The sequence below is a fragment of the Sus scrofa genome, chromosome 11 (assembly GCF_000003025.6).
Source record: "Sus scrofa isolate TJ Tabasco breed Duroc chromosome 11, Sscrofa11.1, whole genome shotgun sequence".
Lineage (NCBI taxonomy): Eukaryota > Metazoa > Chordata > Mammalia > Artiodactyla > Suidae > Sus > Sus scrofa.
Window position 1 is genome coordinate 64553439 of NC_010453.5, and position 22762 is coordinate 64576200.

At 44.4% G+C, this 22762-nt stretch overlaps 1 protein-coding gene across 1 annotated transcript in view; it reads left to right on the top strand.

The window, feature by feature from the left end:
• The window catches only part of LOC102167784 (multidrug resistance-associated protein 4-like), a 172357-nt gene that overhangs the window by 79880 nt on the left and 69715 nt on the right, over positions 1-22762 (top strand). Inside the window, 2 exon segments of the mRNA XM_021065399.1 lie at positions 4812-4891; positions 17656-17806. Coding sequence (XP_020921058.1) covers positions 4812-4891; positions 17656-17806 — 231 coding nt within the window.

Consider the following 22762-nt stretch of genomic DNA (forward strand, 5'->3'; position numbering starts at 1 on the left):
AACATGAATGTCCCAAGTCAGAAAACAACTTCAGAATATGCTTGAGCACCTCTGTACATGAGGCATTGGTCCAGGCACTGGGGGGTAACAGCAGTGAATGAAACAAAACCCTGCCCTAATAATGTCCATATTCTAATTTAATTTGTGTAGATAAAAAGGAGACAAATGATTGTTAGCTCCTAGTAGCAAAGAATGGAATTTAAAAGGCAGTAGTTATGCATGTAGGTAAGACATGTAAATTTAAAGGTTTTTGAGGCAGAAGCTGTTACTGATCCCCACTTGGTTGTGACCCCTCTTCGCCTAGAGTCACAAAGGCCGCTTTTGAAACCAGGTTCTGTTTAGCAGAGCAGAAATTTTATCCATTGATTAAGGAATGAGGAGGGAGAGCTCTTGCTCTAAAAACACCTTCTCCCCAAGGTGGGGGGAGGGGAGTAAAGGAGCTTTAAGGGGAGGAGGCAGGCACATCACTGGGAGGTGGGTGGAGATTTCCAGGAGCAGCTTGGGGAGCTGGGGCACACTCAGTCTTCCAGGCTCCTTTGCACATGGCAGGAGTCGAACCTAGCAGAGTATAGTTCCCTGCCTTGGACAGGGATCTTAACATGGTGATGAAGCAGAGGTAACTTTCAGACACCTCCTGGTCTCATCTGCACAGGCATATTCCTGTGGTCACATCAGAGCCTTTTCAGGGTGACTGAACACTACATCCTCCTAAAGCACAGCTGCGAAACATCTCTGTCCAGTTCCAAGTGCTTTTAAAACAAAAGGCAGGGATTCTTGAGCCCTCAGGGGAAGATATGGGTGACAACAGAACATCGTCAGAAATGTTCAGTTTCTTCCTTGTCACTAAAAGTATGGGCTCTGGACCGGCAGCATCAGCATCACCTTGGAGTTGTGAGAAGTTCAGAATCTCAGACCTCAGGCAGCACTCTTGAGAATACATATATTTTAACCAGATCCCTGGGAGATATGTGTACAGATTAAAGTTTAGGAAGCGTTATTGATGTGCGGGTTGGGCGATTTCTCATCTGCCTGCACTTGGATCCACAGGAACCTTCCACAGGCTGGTAATTTCCCCAGCGTGTTTATAATGGAAGAAGACCAAAGTGCTGGTTAACTCTGTAGTGACCAGAATTGGTCTTTCCACCTGCGTCCCCTGATTGACATGTAGCGAGATGGTCCCTGAGTGGGTTCTGGGTCTTACAGTCTCTCTTCACTCAAAGCCACTTTTAAAATAATCATTTTTTAGACATCTGTTATGTTTTTGTGTGAGCCCATCTACACAGGTTTCCCATCAAAAGAACAGTTGAAAGCCAGTGAGTTTATGGTGTTTTATTAGTAAATCCCATTTGAGCACCATCACCCACCCCCTGCCCAGCACTTTGTGTTTTGTTATAGATTTTGTGTGAAATGTGGTCCATATTTACAAAGAATAATCTAGAGGTGAATTCTAGACTAACATACATGAAAAGTAGTTAAACCACTAAGTAGGTTATACAGGATATGTTCTGAGAATAACCCGAGACCCCAGGTGGAATCTGGAAGCAGGTTGAAATAGTCCCTCATGAAACAAATGTCAGAAAACCTATGCTTTTAAACATGAAAATGGCTAATCTCTTTGCTGAGAGTGTGAGGAGTCTTATTTTAGGCCCTACTTGGTTGCAGGGTCTCCTTAGTCCTCAGCACTTAGTCAGAATGGAGGTTGGAGGCAGGTGCTGGGCGACAGCAAAATATATCAGCTGAAAGTGCGTGTTACAAAAATAGTTTTAAAAGTAGGTTGGGAAGTTCCCCCTGTTGTGCAGTGAGTTAAGGATCTGGCATTGTCACTGCTGTGATGCAGGTTTGATCCCTGGCCCGGGAACTTCCACAGGCTACAGGTGCTGCCGAAAAAATAATAATTAAAAAAATTAGTAGTTCAGTAGGGGCTATAGCGTGTCCTAAGTAAGTGTAAGTAGCCCTAAAGGACATCGCCATGTTTAAAACAGTTAAACCACTGATACTGAAATTGTAAATCTGGGTTGTCATGAAAAGGTGTCTTTCTGCTCTGTCTTTTGTTTAACATGATCTTATTGTACAGCATAGGGAGCTATATTCAGTATTCTGTAATAAACCATAATGGAAAAGAAATGAAGTTGAAAGATGATAAAAGTCTCTTATCCTCATCAAAAAGATTCTGGTAAAAAGATTAAAATGTTATTGAAAAGATACTGAGTAATTTGAAATTTTAATTTTACAAAAAGCTGTCATTTCCCCAACTAATTTTATCTTATTTTTGCTTTTTAGGGCTGCACCCATGATATGTGGAGGTTCCCAGGCTAGGGGTCAAATCACAGCTACAGCTCCCAGCCCATACCACAGCCACAGCAACCCAGGATCCGAGCCGCGTCTGCAACCACCACCACAGCTCACTGAGCAAGGCCAGGGATACGAACCTGCATCCTCATGGATGCTAGTCAGGTTCATTACCACTGAGCCATGATGGGAACTCCTCCTGAACTGATTTTAGTGAGCAATCAGTTGTTGTCCCTGTGGTGGTGGTTCTAGTCCAGGCTTTGGGTTCTAGGGGCAGAATCTACCCAGGTTAGTTCAGAGGAGGAGGCTTGATGGGAAGGAAGTGGGCATCTCGTGGAGCTGGAGCAGTGCTGACTTTCCTGGGAGCTGCAGCTGGGAACTGGGTCCTTATGGGAGCTGGGGCCATTGTCACAGGGCTCCTGCATGTTCCTAAGCCCCTTTGCCTGTCACCTTTGCTGGGTGTGGTGAGTCTGCTCCACTTTGCTGGCTTTTTTTAAATGACAGGGTGAGACCTGTTGGTAGTTATGTGAGGTCAAGAGAAGTCAAAGGTTAATAAGAACTTTTCATGCTGGGTGTTTGGGCAGAGATCTAGGCAGAGTTTGAGAGGTTGAGTGTAGGTACTTATGGGTCAACTTTAAAGGCTTTTTTCTATTCACTTTAGATGTGCTGAGAGTAAGATGTTTTGTAAGGCAGCCAAGTGCTCAAGGAATTCACTTCCCTCAAGGAGGTGAAAGGCTCTCCTAACAAGAGAAATTGGTTTTACTTTGCATGGTTATAAGGACAGAATAAGCAGCAGAGGTTGGATGTTCCAGGAAGACAAGGTTCAGTTTCCTGTGTGGAAGCCCTGTCTAACACAACAGTCTGAAAATGGACTGGGTTCCCCTGTTCACGGTGGGTCCCCCTTCCCTCTACATCCCTGGAGATAGTTCAGCAGGAGCCACCTATCATATGGATGAAGAGTCATGGAATGTGTGTGAAGGGAATTCATCATAAGGATTTCATTTGGAGACCTTTGAGAAAACTTTAGTACTACAGGACCGTGAACTTTAACTTGAGATGTCTGGTTTTCTTTTATTAACAGTAATTTGTGTGTGTGTGTGGCTTCAATTTCTTCTTAAGTTAATCATTCAAAGGCTAGTGTCAGCTGAAAAAAATGTACAACCTACATGTTGAGAGTGAAGCAGTTTAGTGCTCTTCTATGTTTGGGAAGATGCAAAGGTCTGGGCTCACTGGAATCATTCTTTGATCTGCACTTCGGCCATCTGGGGCCATTATGCCATGTTTTCTCATCCTGTTTCCTCAGGGTGCACTGTTGGGGGGCAGCTGCAGTGTCTGATGGCTGCCACACCCTTTGTTTACTGATGTGACAGGCAGCATTTTTAGTTCCCACTAGATAGAATTAGTTCTCATTTTCCAGCCCGGCTGTTTCTAAGATATACTGTTTTCATGGATTCTCAGACGGGAAACAAAATCAATGATGATAAGTGATTTTTAGTTACTAAGTAATACTTCTGTTTTCCTGCCTCCATCCTTCTGGTCTTCTTGGATCTTATGCATGAGTCTGTGTTTGTCACACCCGGTGCACCTCTGAAAATAATGACTTACTACCCCAGTGGGAAACTCACAACTTGGAAATGGCGGAAACACATGATTCCCCAAAATGTGAGTCCTCTATTGAGGGGAAAAATTACAGAGAAGTTATAATTATGTTTATTTAAAAAGTATCACTTAGCAAAATTTATTTTGGTAACTAAAGCAAAATTAGAGTCATAATTAGGATTAACTTAAATATTTTGCAATTGTATATTTACCGACTTAGCACTTGGGACGAGTCTTAGATGGGATGGATCTAAAAGGAGGGACCATTCTCAAATTCAGGGACCCTTCCAGCACTGCTACAAGATTACTCCCCTCCATACTTTTAAAAATCAGGGCTCAGTGTATTTTGCAGTTGTATATTTACTGGATTAACACTTGGGATGAGTCTTAGATGGGATGGATCTAGAAGGAAGGAATTGGTGTTCCCACTGAGGCACAGTGGAAATGAACCCGACTAGTATCCAGGAGGATTTGGTTTCTATCCCTGGCCTCACTCAGTAGGTTAAGGATCTGGTGTTGCAGTGAGCTGTGGTGTAAGTCACAGACATGGCTAGGATCCCGAGTTGCTGTGACTGTGGTATCAGCCAGCAACTGCAGCTCCGATTCAGCCCCTAGCCTTGGAACTTTCATATGCCGTGGGTCTGGCCCTAAATAAATAAAGTAAATAAAATTAAAATAAAAGGAAGGATTATTCTCAAATGCATCAACCCTTCTAGATACTGCCACAAGATTCCACTCCCCCCCCCGCCATACTTTTAAAAATCAGTGCTCAGTTTTAACTATCTAGTCACTGCCATTTGGCGGTATTTTTGTTTCTCTTTAGGTATCATGGTATTTTCTATTTGTTTACCACTGACATTGGCTTATTTCATATGAATCTGCAATATGCAGAAACAGTAATTTCTCATGTGCTGTTCTTGCAGGAAGAATTTTAAATCGTTTCTCCAAAGACACTGGGCATATGGATGACTTGCTGCCCCAGATAATTCAAGATTTCATGCAGGTAATGTAACAGTATGTCAAAGTTCTCACAGGGGAGCAAAGTGACTATTTTTCCAAGGCCTTTCATGGGGTTTAAGGGTGGGCCTTTCAGCCTGGTGCTGTGTCCTGTTATCTTAGTAAAAGGCCGTGTTTGGAGGAGAAAGGTGCGGTTGTGATTGGAAGGCTGAGTTAACATGAGTAATACCTGGTGTAGCAGTGGCTGCACAGTCACATCAGGGTTGGTTCAAAGCAGCGATATGCTTGGGAAGTGGGTCTCCCTCTGCCGTCCAGGTATCTGGCGTGGATTCCCTTCCCGGTGAATGCAGCTCATAATATAGAAACATCACCTCTCACATAGAGAGCCTAGATTAACTAAAAGATGCATTGTGTTACCACAAAACATATTCACTGCACTGTTTTTGTTTTTTTGTTTGTTTGTTTTTTGGTTTTGATTTGGATAAATCCAGGTGTTGTTGCATACAAAGAAAAGATTAGCAATGACAAAGGTGAAAATAATACTTGAACAAGGACAATAGAAAGCAGTTATTGATGAATCAAAGTCTTTAAACCAGTAACTGAATGTAGGATCAAAATTAGCTCAGAAGATGTCTTTTTTGATTTTGTAGACAGTTTTTCTTTTCATCCATTGATTGCTCTATCTTAAGGTGTCTTAAAAAAAAAGACAGTAACACCCACAAAATAGCATCTCTCCAGGCTTTGTTTTGTCTGTGACCTTGAGGTTCTAAAGAATGATGTTGGGTCACCTCAGTTCTCATCTCATTCAGTATCGTTGCTCATGTGGGATGTTTTTTCTGTTATTTAATTTTGTCTACTTTTCAGTGGTTTAGGCTGTGGGGGTTTCTACATTTCCAAGTGTTCTTTTTAGAAATGAAAAGCATGTATCAAAAGCTACACACAGAAATGCAGCCATGAATATCTGACTGCAAACCACATATTCTGTGGGCAAAGGCTTCCACTGTTTTCCAGTGAGAACTAAGCTGAGCCTCAGAGTCAGAGTACTTTTACTGCAGAGAGATTTTATTTTTTTGTTTTCTGCAAACTTATTTTATAATGTGTCCTGCTGAGTTTAGCTATGTAATTTATCCTCAGAAGCAGTCTTTCCCTACAAACCCATTTTGACAGTGTTTGTTAATTAATTTGAAAACATTTTGTGAAAGGTCCTGTGTCTCTGCTACTACAAGTTAGAGCAAGCTTGGGTTTGCAGAGCTGGCTGCCCGCTGTGTGCTGAACACATGGTTAATTAGTCCTCATAATCAGAAACCGTAACACGTTTTTCCTGGGTGTGAAGGACAGTGATGGATGCTACCTGATTTCCATGTAAAACATTCTCAGTGGTGTGAGGAGAGAAAAGTCTAGTCTCACGGATTTCCAGTCCCAGCTCTGTCACTTTTAGGTCAATTATCTTGACGTTCTGGGACCTTCAGGTGCGGACATACTTTATCTAATTGGAAGTGAGAATCTGGTGGTTGAGAGAGACATGGGATGAGCAGACACGGGCATATTCTTCACTGAGCAGGTAGTAGGTGAATCTGTGAAGATGGGTAAGGTTGTCTAGAGAGAGTGAAGCATTTTTAGGGGCCAAGATCAGAAGGTTATGGAGGCCTTTCTATTCAGAGCAAGAGCAGAGGAGACGCACATGAACAGCAGGGACGAGAGGAGGAAATAGGTTGGGGAACAGAAGAAAGACAGGTCTCTTCAAGGCAAAGGAGAAGCTATGTCCGTGGAGAGTTGCTGGCTGATGTGGGACCAGGAGGCCTGTGTGACCAGAGGAGAAGGTTTCAGCTGGGAGGAGGCCAGAGGGCAAAGGGCTGAGACTGGAAGAGGCCTTGAGGGAGTGGAGGTGCAGGCAGGCTGCTCTGAAGGAGTCTGACTGAAACAGGAGGGAGGCCCATCGGGAAAGCAGGCTCTGAGGAGGGGCTGCTGCTTGTTGGGGTTTAGTTTGTGGGTCGGAGGAGGACATGGTGGCGTTTCCCTCTCTGCCTCCTTCCCTTCACCAAACAGGGACCAGTGTTGAGGCCCTGAGGCTCAGGGGGGAGTCAGGCACGAAGCCCTCCCCTCATGGGTCTCCTCCAGCCGCTGGAGGGGTGGGGGGCATCCAGAGACTCCCCCCTTGCTGCCTTTGGATCCTGATTGTGCAAGAGGGCTGTGCAGAAAGTCCTGGAAGGCAAACTGGCTGTGGGGTTGGAGGCAGTGGGGAGCCTGGTCCAGGAGGACGTGGGTGGAACTTCCAGGAGGTGACCTTTGATCCCAGATGAGAGGAAAAGGCCCCTGTGGGTGGAGGGCAGGAGGTGCTGCCAGAAGCTGAGTTCCGAATGGGAGCCAGTCTTTTCTGTCTGTCATCTGCTGAGAGTGGGGTCAGGAAAGGGCTTGAAGAGGGTTATTCAGTTTTGTTTTATAGGATATAGTGCCCAGTGTGTTTGAACTCATCTTTGCTAATTCTGCTCATCCTTGGTATATTTGACAAGCTTTGGATGATACTTGATCATTTTCATTTTTAATTGCATCACTTCTAAAGTGTTAAGTGTTCTGTACTTTTCCTCATCTAATACTTTCTCATTCCCTTAAATAAAATCTCAGACAGTTTATTTACTGTTTTGTAAGAGTGATGCCAAGGATGGCTAAAGAAAACCCTGGATTCTGAGCAGTGGTCCCCACTGCTGGTCAGCCCAACCCTAAGGCAAAGACATTCAGAGGCCCTGTCCCCGCAGAGGGGAATCAGAAGTGTGGACGCCATCACGTGCACTGACTCATCCCTCCCAGTTATGTGGCCTGTCCAGTCACATTATAGTTGGTGGCTAAACTGGAGCCGTTCGCCTTCCGGAGGAGGAAGGCAGGCAGCATGAAGAAAATCTGCTTGTGTGGTGCGCTTCCACCTGACAACCATGTGTGAGGTCAGCGCTGTGAGAGTGGTGGAGCGGGGCCCGCGGTCTCCCTTTCCACCCTTGAGTCCTGGCTCCCCCCTTCCTGCCTCTGCCCTACAAAGCCGCACTTTCCTTCTCTGTAAAGTGGGGAAATAAGACCAACTTCATGAGGGTCGTTGGGAAGACACAATGAAGTCCTGGTAATAAAACTCTTAGCGTAACATCTAAGTCCATGTTGAGCACTCAGTAATGGGCAGTTACATTTAAAAAAAACCATATGTCTTTTTAAGTGGGAGAAATAGACTGATAATGGCATGATGTTGCATTAAAGTTCTTGTTACAGTTTCTGGGCCCATAAATATCCCCTCATGAGTTTGCACAGAGAATCCAGGTTTGTAATCCTTGAAGAGTTTAATGGACCCTTTCCCATGTAGACTCTCACATGAAAGTCAGTTATTTTCAAAATAGACCACTGAACACTAAATATTTGAAATTCATGTAATTTTTATACAATTTGCCAAAGTCCAAGATAATATTAAGGAATCTCGATTATCTACAATTCTTGTCATTAAAATCACTCCCAAGAAATCTTCCTACTGGTAAAACAGGTAAAGATGAAGGTAAGATGCAAAAGCTGGATTTAAGCATTTCAATTTAAAAAAAAGGGTTGGGACTGCTCTGAGCATGTGAAGTTGCAGTCAGCCACCCTCAGCAACACGCTGTAGTTGAGTGAGGAAAACTGAATTGCAAAGCCTTTCTTCCCCACACACCCCATTCAGGAAAAAAAAAAGAAAAATTGAGAGCTTGGCTTTGCTTTAAAAACTGACTTTTCATCTCCTTTTCTGGACACAAAGGACTATTCCTGAGGCTCGTGGAGCCCCCAGTGCCCGCAGTGGTGGGACCACCATGGAACGTGTCATTCCCTCCTCCCCACAGTCAAAACACACTGACTGCAGCTTTAGGAAGTGGAAATGCCCAAGAAAAAGAAAATGGGAAGCAGGTGCCCCCAGTCATTTCTTCCCACAGTGGGGAGCACAGGAGAACCAGCTGCTGCCTCTGGACACTGAGAACAAAGCCAGCCTGAGACTCAGCATAAGGGGCGGGTCACTGGCTTTTAGAGAAGCAAAGAGTGGAACTGCCTTTCCTTGTCTCAGCACCACTGACCCTTGCATTTCATTGTGTAGAGACGTCAGGGAAGGTGTATAGGAAGCATCCCAGCCTCTTTGACTGAACAGTGACCTTGTCATGTTGAGATTCCTGTGAAATGTTGACCCCTTTCCCCACCCCCTCCCTCAAATCCCCATTAGGGATATTTATTTCTAATGTATATTTGATACTAGTCCTTTGTGAATATTTTCTTCCAATCTGTGGCTTGCCTTTTTACATCCTTAATGGAGATCAAGTTTTAATTTTGATGAAATCTGATGTTTGCCTTTTTCTTTCCTTTCGTAGTTCATGTTTTTCTATCCTAAGAAATCTTTGCGTGTCCTCAGGAACATGAAGATCCTTTCCTATCATTCTGTCTTTTTAGAAATCGATGCATCTTGCTTTAACTTTTTTGTGTGGAAGAGTAGTCAGTGGTTGAGGTTCACGTTTTTCCAGTTACTCTAGCCACATTTGTTAAAGACTTTGATGCACTGAGTTGGCACTTTGATTAAAAATTATTGGACTTTATGTGAGGAAGTCTCTGTCTGTATCCTTGCTTTGTTCCATCAGTCTTTTTATCTATCCTTATAGCATGGTTACCAGAGGGGAAGGGTGGGGTAGGATTGGGAGCTTGGGATGGCGCATGGACACGATGGCACGTGGAATGAGGGTCAAGGGACCTGCTGTAAAGCACAGGGAATCCACCCAATACTCTGCGATAAGCTCCACGGGAATGGATATGTGTGCATGCACGAGGGACTCACCCTGCTGTACAGCAGAAAGGAACACAAGACACTTAGGATTTCTTTTTGTCCCAGACAAATCAAGCTCCAGGTCATGTGCCCCTTTCTCCAAAATTTGCATTTTGCAGAAAGGGTTCCTGGAGAAAACCTGGTAGAACATTTGCATCTCAAAGGCACAGGCAATTCCTCTTACGATGACATGCAATTTTTTATGCAGATAGAGCCAAATTTTTCATGCAGTTTTTAATGAGATAGAACCAAAAAGCTTTGGCATAAGGAACCTCTGACCATTTATAGGAATTGGGACAGAGAGGGTCAAGTTGTAGGTAATATTATAATTGAGTCCCAGACTGTCACTTCACTTGTTGGCTGGTTCTAGATAATGGTGGAATTTCTTCAGTATTATGAGAAAACTTGCCATGGTCTCTAGTAATAAAGCAGTGTCTTTTTTTTCCAGGTTTTTTGATTGGGCAGGTTTTTAAACAAAATCTTTAACATTTCCACAAGGATGATTTCTTTTCTTTGTTACATTTGCATGGACCTTATTAACAATTTATTTATTTATTCATTTATTTACTTTTGTCTTTTTGCCTTTTCTAGGACCCCTCCCGCAGCATTTGGAGGTTGACAGGCTAGGGGTCTAATCGGAGCTATAGCCACCAGCCTGTGCCAGAGCCACAGCAATGCAGGATCCGAGCCACGTCTATGACCTATACCACAGCTCAAGGCAACGCCGGATCCTTAACCCACTGAGCAAGGCCAGGGATTGAACCTGCAACCTCATGATTCCTAGTCGGATTTGTTAACCACTGAGCCACAAAGGGAACTCCTTAACAATTCATTTAGATGCCGGTGAGGTTTGTCAGAAACAGCTTCACAGGTCAGCATCCTTCCTGAGGATGAGAGGTGCTCATCAGACTCCCTTCCTCAGGGGGTGGTGACAGGGTCCTCTGCCTTAGTCATCCTGATGTCCGGACAACCAGGCTGCTTGTCTGCACCAGGAAAGCTGACCTGCAGTGGACACAGGTGGATTTCCTGGGATCCTCTAGTGTACAAAATGCAGCTTTTGTACTTCCATTTATATCAATCTACCAGTTCATAGCACATGATATAGAGAAGTCAAATTGATCTTTCCTTGGGAATACATTGAATGATCTCTTTTGGGTTTGTTGATTCAGAAAAACTGAGTCCATCCCTTTTCACCTTAGTCTCCCATAAATGCCTAGGAGTTTCACAACAGTAAGTCTTTTTTTTTTTTGGCCACACCTGCGGCACATGGACGTTCCCAGGCTAGGGGTCCATTCGGAGCTATAGCTGCTGGCCTATGCCAGGGCCACAGCAATGCCAGATCCAAGCCGCATCTGCGACCTTCACCACAGCCCACAGCAATGCTGGATCCTTAACCCAGTGAGCGAGGCCAGGGATCAAACTTACAACCTCATGGTTCCTAGTCGGATTCATTTCTGCTGCACCAGGACCAGAACTCCCACAACAGTAAGTCTTTACCAAGAGGAAGCAAAACTTGAAGTAGAAGGAGGACATAGAATAAGAAAAGAAACATCTCAGAAAATGTTGACTTGTTGCCACTTCCCTAAGGTTATCAGTCTTTCGAAAGCCTAGAGTTGGGAAGAAAATACAGAGAGGACAAAAATAGTAGCAGGCATGAGGTTTATTGCTCTTATTATTTTAAAAGTGCATCTTCAGGGAGTTCCTGTTGTGGTGTAGTGGAAATGAGGAGCCATGAGGAGGTGGGTTCGATCACTGGCCTCACTCAGTGGGTGAAGGATCCAGCATTGCCATGAGCTGTGGTGTAGGTCACAGACGTGGCTTGGATCCAGCATTGCTGTGGCTGTGGTGTAGGCTGCAGCTGTAGCTCTGATTAGACCCCTATCCTGGGAACCTCCATATGCCACAAGTGAGGCTCTTAAAAAAAAAAAAAAAGATAAAAGTGCATCTTCAAACAAAATAGATTTCAGATAGGATTTTCACTGTAACCAGAGAAAAGCCACATTCACTTGGTACATGCGACTTCATCGCCACATCTTGGGAAAAAAATCACCTGCTCTGATAAGTCCTTGGATAATACTAAGCTGTGCAGTGGTTAGAATGAGTGATCTCTTAGAGTCCAACTTCTTGAGCTTCTTAAGATTCTTTGGTCCCATAAGTCTTATTAATATACCTCCCTCCTCCCCTGGCTGCTGACATCCAGAGCCCACTGCAGGGGGATCGTAATGGACTTAGAGTTTCTGTTTGTTGTGCATGAGCTGGTAAGCACTGTACATACATGATCTCGTTTAATTCCCACCAATATCCCTTTCTGTTGTTGGTATACCCCAGTTTTCATAAAGATTACCCTTTTTTCCTATTAATATCCAAGAAGAGTAGCCCTAAGGCCCATCTCAGCACAATACCTGGCTAATGGAGTTTCCATTCCAGGCACATTGTCATTCTCTGCAAACTAAAGAATTATTCTGAATTGTGAAAAATCACCATATACATACTCTCAAGTGAAAGAATTCACCAAGAATTTTTTTGTGTTTGTTGATGTGCATTTATAGAATTTGGATAGATTTCAAAAATGCTGTGCTCCAAGTAGGCTATAAGCACAGCAGCATAATGACAACCTTTATTTCTTGGGGCATCAGGACTTGGGTCACTTGCTTCTGGGTCACCTTGTTTCTTTCTCCCACATCATTGTCTCTGTGATGTAGTGTGATAGAAGTACAGACGCACTGGCCATGGGGAGATGGGCCATCAGATGAGCATGAATTCCAATTAGATATGAGGAGGGTGGATTGAGTGTATAGCTTGGCTTATGATCCTTGGACTTCCTGGGAGTGTGGAAGGAAGAAATGAGATTGGACTGAAGGAAGCGAAATTTAAGAAGTAAAACTATCCCTATTTGCAGATGACATGGTACTATACCTAGAGAATCCTAAAGACTCTACCAGAAAACTGTTAGAGCTCATCCACGAATTTGGCAAAGTCGCAGGATACAAACAAAACCAATACACAGAAATCGATGGCATTTCTATACACTAACAATGAAAGAGCAGAAAAGGAAATTAGGGAAGCAATCCCATTTACCATCGCATCCAAAAGAATAAAATACCTAGGAGTAAACCTACCTAAAGAGGCAAAAGACCTGTACTCTGAAAACTACAAGCCACTGATGAAAGAAATCAAAGATGACACCAATAGATGGAAAGATATACCATGCTCGTGGATTGGAAGAGTTAAAGTATCAAAACGACTATACCACCTAAGGCAATCTACAGATGCAGTGCAATCCCTATCAAACTACCAAGGACATTTCTCACAGAACTCAAACAAAATATTTTAAAGTTTGTTTGGAAGCACAAAAGACTCAGAAGAGCTACAGACATCCTGAAAAAGAAAAATGGAGCTGGAGGAATCAGGCTCCCGGGCTTCAGACTATACTACAAAGCAACAATCATCAAAACCGCACGGTACTGGCACAAAGACAGAAATATAGATCAGTGGAACAGGATAGAAAGCCCAGAATTAAACCCACACACCTACAGCCAACTCATCTATGACAAAGGAGGCAAGGATATACAATGGAGAAAGGACAGCTTGTTCAATAAGTGGTGCTGGGAAAACTGGACAGCCACATGGAAAAGAATGAAATGAGAACACTCCCTAACACCATACACAAAAATGAACTCCAAATGGATTAGAGACCTAGATATAAGACCAGACACTATCAAACTCTTAGAGGAAAACATAGGCCAAACACACTCTGACATAAACGACAGCAACATCTTCTCAGATCCACCTCTCAGAGTACTGACAACAAAAACAAAAATAAACAAATGGGACCTACTCAAACTGAAAAGTTTCTGCACAGCAAAGGAAACCCAAAACAACACAAAAAGACAACCCACAGAATGGGAGAAAACCTTTGCAAGTGAATCGACAGACAAGGGATTAATCTCCAAAATTTATCAACACCTCCTGCAGCTCCATACCAAAAAAACAAACAACCCCATCAAAAAATGGGCAGAAGTTCTAATTAGACGGTTCTCCAAAGAAGACATACAGATGGCCAAGAAACACATGAAAAGATGTTCGACATCACTCATTATCAGAGAGATGCAAATCAAAACCACTCTGAGGTACCACCTTACACCAGCCAGAATGGCCATCATCCAAAAGTCTACCAACAATAAGTGCTGGAGAGGGTGTGGAGAAAAAGGAACACTAGTACACTGTTGGTGGGATTGTAAATGGGTGCACCCACTGTGGAAAGCAGTATGGAGATGCCTCAGATAACTAAACACAGAACTACCATTTGATCCAGCAATCCCACTCCTGGGCATCTATCCAGAGAAAACCATGACTTGCAAAGACACATGTACTCCAATGTTCACTGCAGCACTCTTTACAATAGCCAAAACATGGAAACAACCTAAATGTCCATTGACAGAGGAGTGGATCCAGAAGATGTGGGTACATATACACAATGGAATATTACTCAGCCATTAAAAAGAATAAAATACTGGCATTTTCAGCAACATGGATGGATCTAGAAACTATCATGCTAAGTGACATCCGCCATACAATGAGACACCAACATCCAATGCTTCCACTGACATGTGGAATCTGAAAAAAGGACAGCCTGAACTTCTTTGCAGAACAGATGCTGACTCACAGACATTGAAGAACTTATGGTCTCCGGAGGAGACAGTTTGGGGGGTGGGGGGATGTGCTTGGGCTGTGGGATGGAAATCCTTTGAAATCAGATTGTTATGATCATTATACAACTACAGATGTGATAAATTCATTTGAGTAATAAAAGTAAAAATTTTAAAAAAAGCAAGCGATATTTGTGCACCAGAATCTTCTGTTTCCTTCTTCAGAGAGTTGGCTTTTTGCTTAGATAATATTTTTGTCTTCTAACAACTTGTATAAAGAGTTTGAGACAGGAGTTCCCATCGTGGCGCAGTGGTTAACGAATCCGACTAGGAACCATGAGGTTGCGGGTTCGGTCCCTGCCCTTGCTCAGTGGGTTAACGATCCGGCGTTGCCGTGAGCTGTGGTGTAGGTTGCAGACGCGGCTCGGATCCCGCGTTGCTGTGGCTCTGGCGGAGGCCGGTGGCTACAGCTCCGATTCGACCCCTAGCCTGGGAACCTCCATATGCCGCAGGAGTGGCCCAAGAAATAGCAACAACAACAACAACAACAAAAAGACAAAAAGACAAAAAAAAAAAAAAAAGAAAGAGTTTGAGACAGCTGGCAGTGAGAGACTCACAAATGTATATCCTTAGATACATATAAATGTAAACCCATACATTGTGTGTGTGTGTATAAGTTCTTATAATATCAATCATCTATGAGGCTGGCTGTAGTATGACATAGAAGTAGAAAAACTCTTACAGAAATCCTCTTGAACTGCTTCAGAATTGAAGGGGAATGAACTCTGAAGGACTCACCCTGACTAGGGAGCTTCTGAGAGCAACAGTTTCCTACTGGTCCTTCATAGCTCCCCAAGGAAAAGCTTTGGCACAGGTCCTCTAGAGCCCTGGTGGTGGTGGTGGTGGTAGTGGTGGGCTGTACCCGCAGCATGTGGAAGTTCCTGGACCAGGGCAGAGCCCTGCATTTTGCTCTTACCTCAGCTTCCCAGCTAACCTGCCAGGCTGGGTTAGTCATGAAAGACCCTCATGGGAGAACCAGATTGTTGAAACGGGTACTCGTCCAATCAAATGATGGGAATCTGCTAACAAACTGTAATTTTGATTTTTTTTATAAAAGATGTTTCAGCAGGTTTTTTGTTTTTCTTTTTCCTGATAGCTAATGATGGCAAGCCGAGCAACTTTACTTAAGACCAGACCTAGAAGGGGCTGGAAGGCTGCTCCCCGTGACATGAAGGGTGTATGTAGCAGGGTGGGATGTGTCAGTTGATCCAGGGGCTGTAAGACATGGTTCAGCTGTAGGTGTAACAGGAGTGAGGTCAGACAGCCTTATTCATCTCCACTTCTGACTAGAATTTGTTCCTTCAGAATTCCATTCTGCTTCAGTCAGATTTTTTTTTTCACTCTGAGTTTCATACCAATACCATAGTGGATGCATACTGGGAGAAACTGGAAAAGCACTGGCATCATCCAGATAATGCAGTTTGGTTCACAAGGGCTCCTGGCCACAAAGTCACAGTTCTGGAAGTTTCCTCCTCCATCCAGGCTCCTCCTTCCTGCAGCTGTGGCACTGGGATTCCCTGAGGACCAACTGCTCCTGTCTTTTTCCATGACTGTGGCACCTTCCCTGGGAAACTTAGGACAACCACGTACCCTCCCAGCTTCATGTTTTTTACCTGCAAATGGAAATGTTGGTTCTGGCTGTTATCATCCACAAAATGGCTGTGAGGCTCCTCTGAGAAAACTGATCTGGAAGAGCTGTGAAACGACAACCCGAGTCTCTGTGATACAGGGATTTCCCTGCTAGTCCATCCCTCAGAGATGCACCCAGGCCGGCTGCCCTGGGTGAGGAGGTGGGGAAGGCCCTGGGCTGGTGAGCTCAGGATGCAGGTGCAGGTGCTGAGAGGATGCAGAACCAGGCGGGTCCAGAGGACCCAGGTGTTAGGTCGGACAAGCCTCTCAACCTTCCTAACCCAGCCTTCTCTTGGTCAACAACGTCCGTCAACTGTGATTACAACTTGCAGGTTTTTCCTGCCACACTTTCCTCTAAGAAACCCTCTAAGAGGAGCATTCAGATATTCTTCCCCGTGTTTCCCCAGCGCTCTGTGCCTTGTCCAAATGGTCATGGATTTGTATCCATCTGAGGTCACAGACTTTGGAGGCCTTGGCCCAGGCCGAGTGCATCTGCCCGTTCCCACCAGCCCACCCCGGTTTTCCCGCACAGGGACACTGAGTGTTGCTTGCATTCCTATCGCCTGAAGCTGTGCACCATGTGTCTTACTTTTCCTGATAACAGTGGATACTTAAATCAGCATCGACCAGTGCTTTGGTTTTTATTCTTCCTGCTGTATGTTTAGATCGAGGACATTTCCCGAGATAAAATCACCTCATGGGACTTCTTACACAGTGCTTTGCATACAGTAAACACCTGGTGAATGGCATCTTACACAGACTTCTTACACAGTGCTTTGCATACCGTAAACACCTGGTGAATGGCATCTTACACAGACTTCTTACACAGTGCTTTGCATACAGTGAACACCTGGTGAATGGCATCTGCCGTTGTTATCACCATTAGCCTTTGAAATGGATATCTGAATTCTTAGCATAGTGATGTTAAGTTGGGTTATATGTTGGGGCAAACTTAAATATGTCACAGTGGCTCATAACTGGGCTCCCTGGCTCTGTGACTTCTGTTTTGCCAAGTTGCTTTTCCTCTCCCTGTGCCTCAGTATTCCCATCTGTAAAATGAGATCATACCATTACTCAGTAGGGCTGCTGTGAGGAGTGATGAGGTAATAGGGTGAGGTATTGAACGTGTGGCGTGTACACAGTCAGCACTCAGTAAATGTTAACTATGGATTAAAACCAAGAAAGAGAAATTCCCACTTCCAAACATCAACATGCAAATTTTTTCCTACTTTTTTGGACACTCAATTTATAATTAGCCTTTTCTTTCCCCCTACTTTGTAACTGAGGCTTCTGGATCCCTCATCTATGCTACCTGCTTGCTCATCTCTCTACTAACACCTGCTGACTCCTGAGAGTGTGGGATTCAATGCCTACTCTCCAGCCTCAAATATTCTCATCTGTTAAAACTAGCAATGCCTGCCTCATGGGGCTGCGAGTGTATCAAAAGAGATAATACCTAGAAAGATCTCATCAGAGTGTTTGACCCATGCAGTAAATATCATGAGGACCACCTTGATTTTATTTCTTTGGTGGTGAATAAAGCATTTCCTGTCACTTAACAAGTCTTTCAAGGAAAGACATTTAATCCTAACAAAACAACCCATTAAAATTTATCTTTGAAAAGAATCTTTGATAAAGATGCCTCTGTATCTGTTTTCCCTCTTTCAGACATTTCTTCTTGTGATGGGTGTTGTGGGCGTGATGGTGGTGGTGATTCCTTGGACCGCAATTCTCCTGATTCCACTTGGCATCATTTTCTTTGTTCTTCGGAGATATTTCTTAGAGACGTCACGAGATGTGAAACGCCTGGAATGCGCAAGTGAGTACCTGGCCTCTCGGGGTGGGATGGAGATGCAGGTTGGCTTCCATTTATGCTGTAATTAACCAGAGCCCTGAAATCCTACAGGTTTTGTCTTGTGGAATTTCTCACCAAGTGAACCTTAGGTAACTGAATGTCATGGCCACTGGGAGTCAGTGTGGCCCTTATGGCACATGAAGCTGGTGCCGGGTGAGCTGCAGCTTTGCATTTTAGCACAAGGACGAATGTGAGCACCGTGAGGACAGGGACCATTTCTGTCTTGTTCATGACATACATCCTAACAGAGCAGCTGCTCAGTAAACATTTTTCTAAAAAATAAAATATTTCATCCTGTTGCAACCAACATAGAAGAAAAATAGGAAGTTTTTCTTCTCCTGAAGCTCCTGGAAATGACAAAGAATGGAAAAGTTTAGGAAAAGGAAAAGAGGTGTCAGTAAATATATGTTAGAAGTGATACATTTGAAAAATGTGTTCTTTCACGTGTTTGAAAGATGTCACATTAGTTGCAGTTGTTAAATGTTTTGAAAAGGTAAGCCCTGTTCTTTTCAGATTTGCTCTTATCATCACCAGTATTTGCTGTTAATGTCACACTGCGGTCTCCCCTCCCCAAGGCTGGTCACTCAAATGGATGCTGAAAATATTCCCCTTGGGAGGACACAGAGGGGATCAGTTCAGCACACATTTGATCTATTGCCCCATTTAACCTCCAGGTTTGGAATAATGGGGAACACATTTTATCATCATTTCTAGGCTATAGGTAATCACAGAGGATGAAATAATTCATTGTTAATGCACCAAAAATTTCATCATTATGAGAACAAAAATGAATGAGAATAGAATTGTTAGCTCTTTAAAAAATTTTTAAATTTATTTTTATTGATTTTTTTTGCTTTTTAGGGCTGCACCTCTGTTATATGGAAGTTACCAGGCTAGGGGTCAAAACTGAGTTACAGCTGCTGGCCTACACTGCAGCCACAGCAACACGAGATCCAAGCTGCGTCTGCAACCTAAACCACAGCTCATGGCAATACTGGATCCCCAACCCATTGAGTGAGGCCAGGGATCAAACCTGCATCCTGATGGTTACTAGTCAGGTTTACTGCCCCTGAGCCACAAAGGAACTCCTGTTAACTTTTTTTAAAGGGTGATAACCAAAAGGTAAAAAGGAAGATGTTTGTTTTTGAAACCTCAACCATGGATAGTTATTGCAAATTAATACCAACTTAACTTTCTGGAAGCCAAGCCAAGAAGAGAAGCATACTGAGTCCCATGGTTTTCTGTATCTATTAAGTGGACAAATCTATATTCATCAAGACAAAGGAGTTGTTTTTTGTTTGTTTGTTTTTTTTTTTTTTGTGGTGGTAGTATTTGCATGCTTTGTTTTTAATAATAAGCTCTTCAGAGGCGCTTGTCCTGAGCATTCGAGTAAAGGATAGTGGGCATCAGGTTCCTAAAAGCTGTAGAAACGTTTTTCACTCATCAGGAGAACCAGCTAAACCCCCAGAGGTCTGGTTTTGTGAGGAGTCTGAATGAACGGCGTCCAGGTGTGTGTGACACTGTGACGTGGTAGGAGGTAGGACCTGGGGAGGCAGGAGCGGAAGTGAGAGCTCCATCCAGCCTTCTGCATAGACAGGGCCTAATATGCTTTGTGACTTGAGGCCGCTTATGAAGGGGAATCACTCAGCAGTCTTGTTGCAAAGCAGGTCTCTGTATATTCAAAGATGGGTGGTTCCAGAAGGAACTCTTGACAGAGATCTTTACCTGGGGCAGGGGCCACCCCCCATCCATATGGACATTAAGAGAAGGGCACCTCCTGAGAGTTTTTTGAAGAAGCAGTAGAGGATTTTCCAGTGTTTGATCTGGAGAGTCTGAGAACTTTGGCCTCATCTGTGTGAAATGTTGGCATTTTTTGGACCCTGAGAGGCTGCAGAAGTTAGACAGTAAGTTCAACCCAGATGCTCCCTCCTCCATACCCCAGATTACCAAGTGTGATTAGGCTGTTTATGTTCTCTGTCTAGGTGGTGGGTCTGTGCCACAATAATAACACCCCTTTTTTCTCTGTGCAGTAAATGATAGTATGTCTTAAGGCCATGGCTGGTGTCATGAGCAAAAGAAAGCATAACCCTGCTTCATCCTTGTCCTCTGACCAAAGTCCCAAGATTTGTTTTCCGATTCTGCTGCCTGGATGCCTCTGAAATCTTAGGTTAACTTTTGTCATCTTAATGAAAGATTTACAGTTAATTATAATGGAGCGGGTTTTGTTTTTGTTTTTTTTTGCACATTTTTGCGAAAGTGAGTGTAGCAATGGTCAGTTATGGATCCCTGCATAAAACCAGGGTGGCATTGCATTGCCTTTCTCTGGCTGACTCTATTCCTTTGGCTGTGCCTGAGTGATGGAGCCACATCCACATTCTGTCTGAAAGGTGCTGTGATCAACTAGTGATATCTGCCATGGACACTAATAGGAGAGGGTTAGCATCTGTGCCATGTGCATTCAGACCATGGAGTCTCAAGTCTGCCGTTTTAAGGGTTCTCATGACAGATTCCCAGAGACTTTGTTCAACCTCAGGTGCTTAACAAGATGGCAAAGGCTGTTGGATGTTAGCTGAGTAAGATTTGGTGGGTTTCCTAAACATAAACAACAAAGTCTAGGGAAAAATGCCTGCAGTCACATATGGGCATCCTTAACTCTGATTATTCTTCCTCTGAGACAGTGTGGCTGTCATTCAAAGCACAGCCTTGGGAATCAGAGAGTTGGCTTTGACACTCAGCTCCACCACGTAGGTGGGTTAATTGACTTACTCTTGGGCAGTGTGTGCTCTTAATCCCTCAGTCTGGCTTTCTGTCTGTCAAGGATGTAATCATACCTGGCCTCTGGGGTCTCATGAGGATTTCTTGAGTTGATGCTTATAAAGTGCTTGCCAGCTACTCTCAAAGGCACAGAACCTTGAACATGAGGGAGTTAACATATTATGATGGAGCATGATAATGTGAGAAAAAAGAATCTATACATGTATGTGTGACTGGGCCACCATGCTGTACAGTAGAAAATTGACAGAACACTGTAAACTAGCTATAATGAAAAAAATAAAACCAATATATATATAGAAATGATTGAACAGATGAGAAAAATAAAAAATAAAAAACAGCCAGTGGGTATCACATAGCTGAATGATAACCTGCAACAGGGCTGTCAGCCCAGGGGCCTTGATACAGTTCCCTGCCCTCCCCCTGCCAGGGAGGACCTGCAGGCCTTGTGGGGTGTGTCCCCAAGAGTCCTCAGGGCTGTGGAAAGGCAGCTGTCAGTCATGAGAACTGTAGGGTTACAGAAGTCTGTGACTGTGGATGGAGGCCGTGGCTGTGACATAGTCTGTTTCAGGATAGCGAGCTCAGTCTTTGTGGGAAAGAGGATGTTACATTGGGCGAGATAATACCAGAGCCTTAATTTTAGCCTAGTTAGTTTTCTTTGCAGACTCTCCAATTCATGCATCCTGGTACCTTGCTCAGTCCTAAGTGGGATTTGAAAGAAACAGGATAACTTTGCATGGTTCTAGACTCTCCTGGATGCTGTGACTCTTGGGCATGAGGTGAGGCAGATGATGGGGTCTTTGGCTTCCCTAGTGAGTCTTCAAGGCTGAGATGACACCTAATTAAAGTGGACCCCACCCTCCATCCCTGATGGAAAGAAGCACCTGCAGCTTTGATCTCCTGAGGAGGGAAGCAGGTGAGGGTGGCCAAGCTGAAGAGTTCACCCCACGACTCTCCAGGGTGACCAGCATGTCTGCTTCCTTCTCAGAAGCCTGGTCTGTGATGAGTAGTGTTGACGTCACAACGTCTGCTCTGGGATGAGAGCGGGGTTCTAGTGAGTTCTCTGCGCTCTCTGGGGCTGGACTCTTGGCCCCTCCTGACAGGATAACGGGCCTCAAAATTCTCCTGCATTGTCACTGTGAGGCCCCTGCTTCCAGATGGACTGAGTTCTGGGGGTGGGTTGGGACACCTGCTGTGGGTGCAGGAAAGGCCTGATCAGAGCTCCCAGCCTTTCTTACTCAGAGCGTGAGCTCAATCTGTGTTCATGCTGCTGAATTAAAAGTGCAAAGTTAAAGGAAGCTAAAGTAAAATTAAAGTCACCCAATAGAATGGAGAGAGCAGGAGTTCCCGTTGTGGCGCAATGGTTAATGAACCCGACTAGGAACCATGAGGTTGCGGGTTCGATCCCTGGCCTTGCTCAGTGGGTTAACGATCCAGCGTTGCTGTGAGCTGTGGTGTAGGTTGCAGACGCGGCTCGGATCCAGCATTGCTGTGGCTCTGGCGTAGGCTGGTGGCTACAGCTCCAATTCGACCCCTAGCTGGGAACCTCCATATGCCGCAGGAGCGGCCCAAGAAAATGGCAAAAAGGCCAAAAAAAAAAAAAAAAAAAAAAGAATGGAGAGAGCAGTGTGGATGCTGGAATAAGACCCCAAATCTGCAACTGGACGGTCAGAAGCTCCAGCGAGTCTCTTATGGCTATTTGTCTGATTTTGATACAAGAGGAAATGTTAGATCATGTCCCGGTTCAGAGGAGGATTTTTTTCATGAAAACGACATCGCAGTTGAGGGCCCCTAAAAGTGAACATTCCTGGTCAGATGTCCCAGTGGAAAGAGCCCCAGGCTGAGAGGCTGGTCACTGGCCCACGGGCCAGGCTGTCCTCCTCCAGCCCAGGGCTTCCCAGCCTCTCTGAAGCCCAGTGTCTCACAGGAGGAAGCTGCTCCTTCCTTGCTTATAGACAGGGACACTAAACATAGAGGAGGTTCTGTGTCTTGGCCCATTTGTATCCAGCACCCCCCACACCTGCAGCGCCCACGTGCACGTCGGTACTGAGTTAACTGCCCCCAGAGGGGCATTTGGATGCTGGGCTAAGGAGTCAGGCCTTGAAAGTAATTTGGAATTTTCCCCATTGCTTCCTATTCCCCCATCAT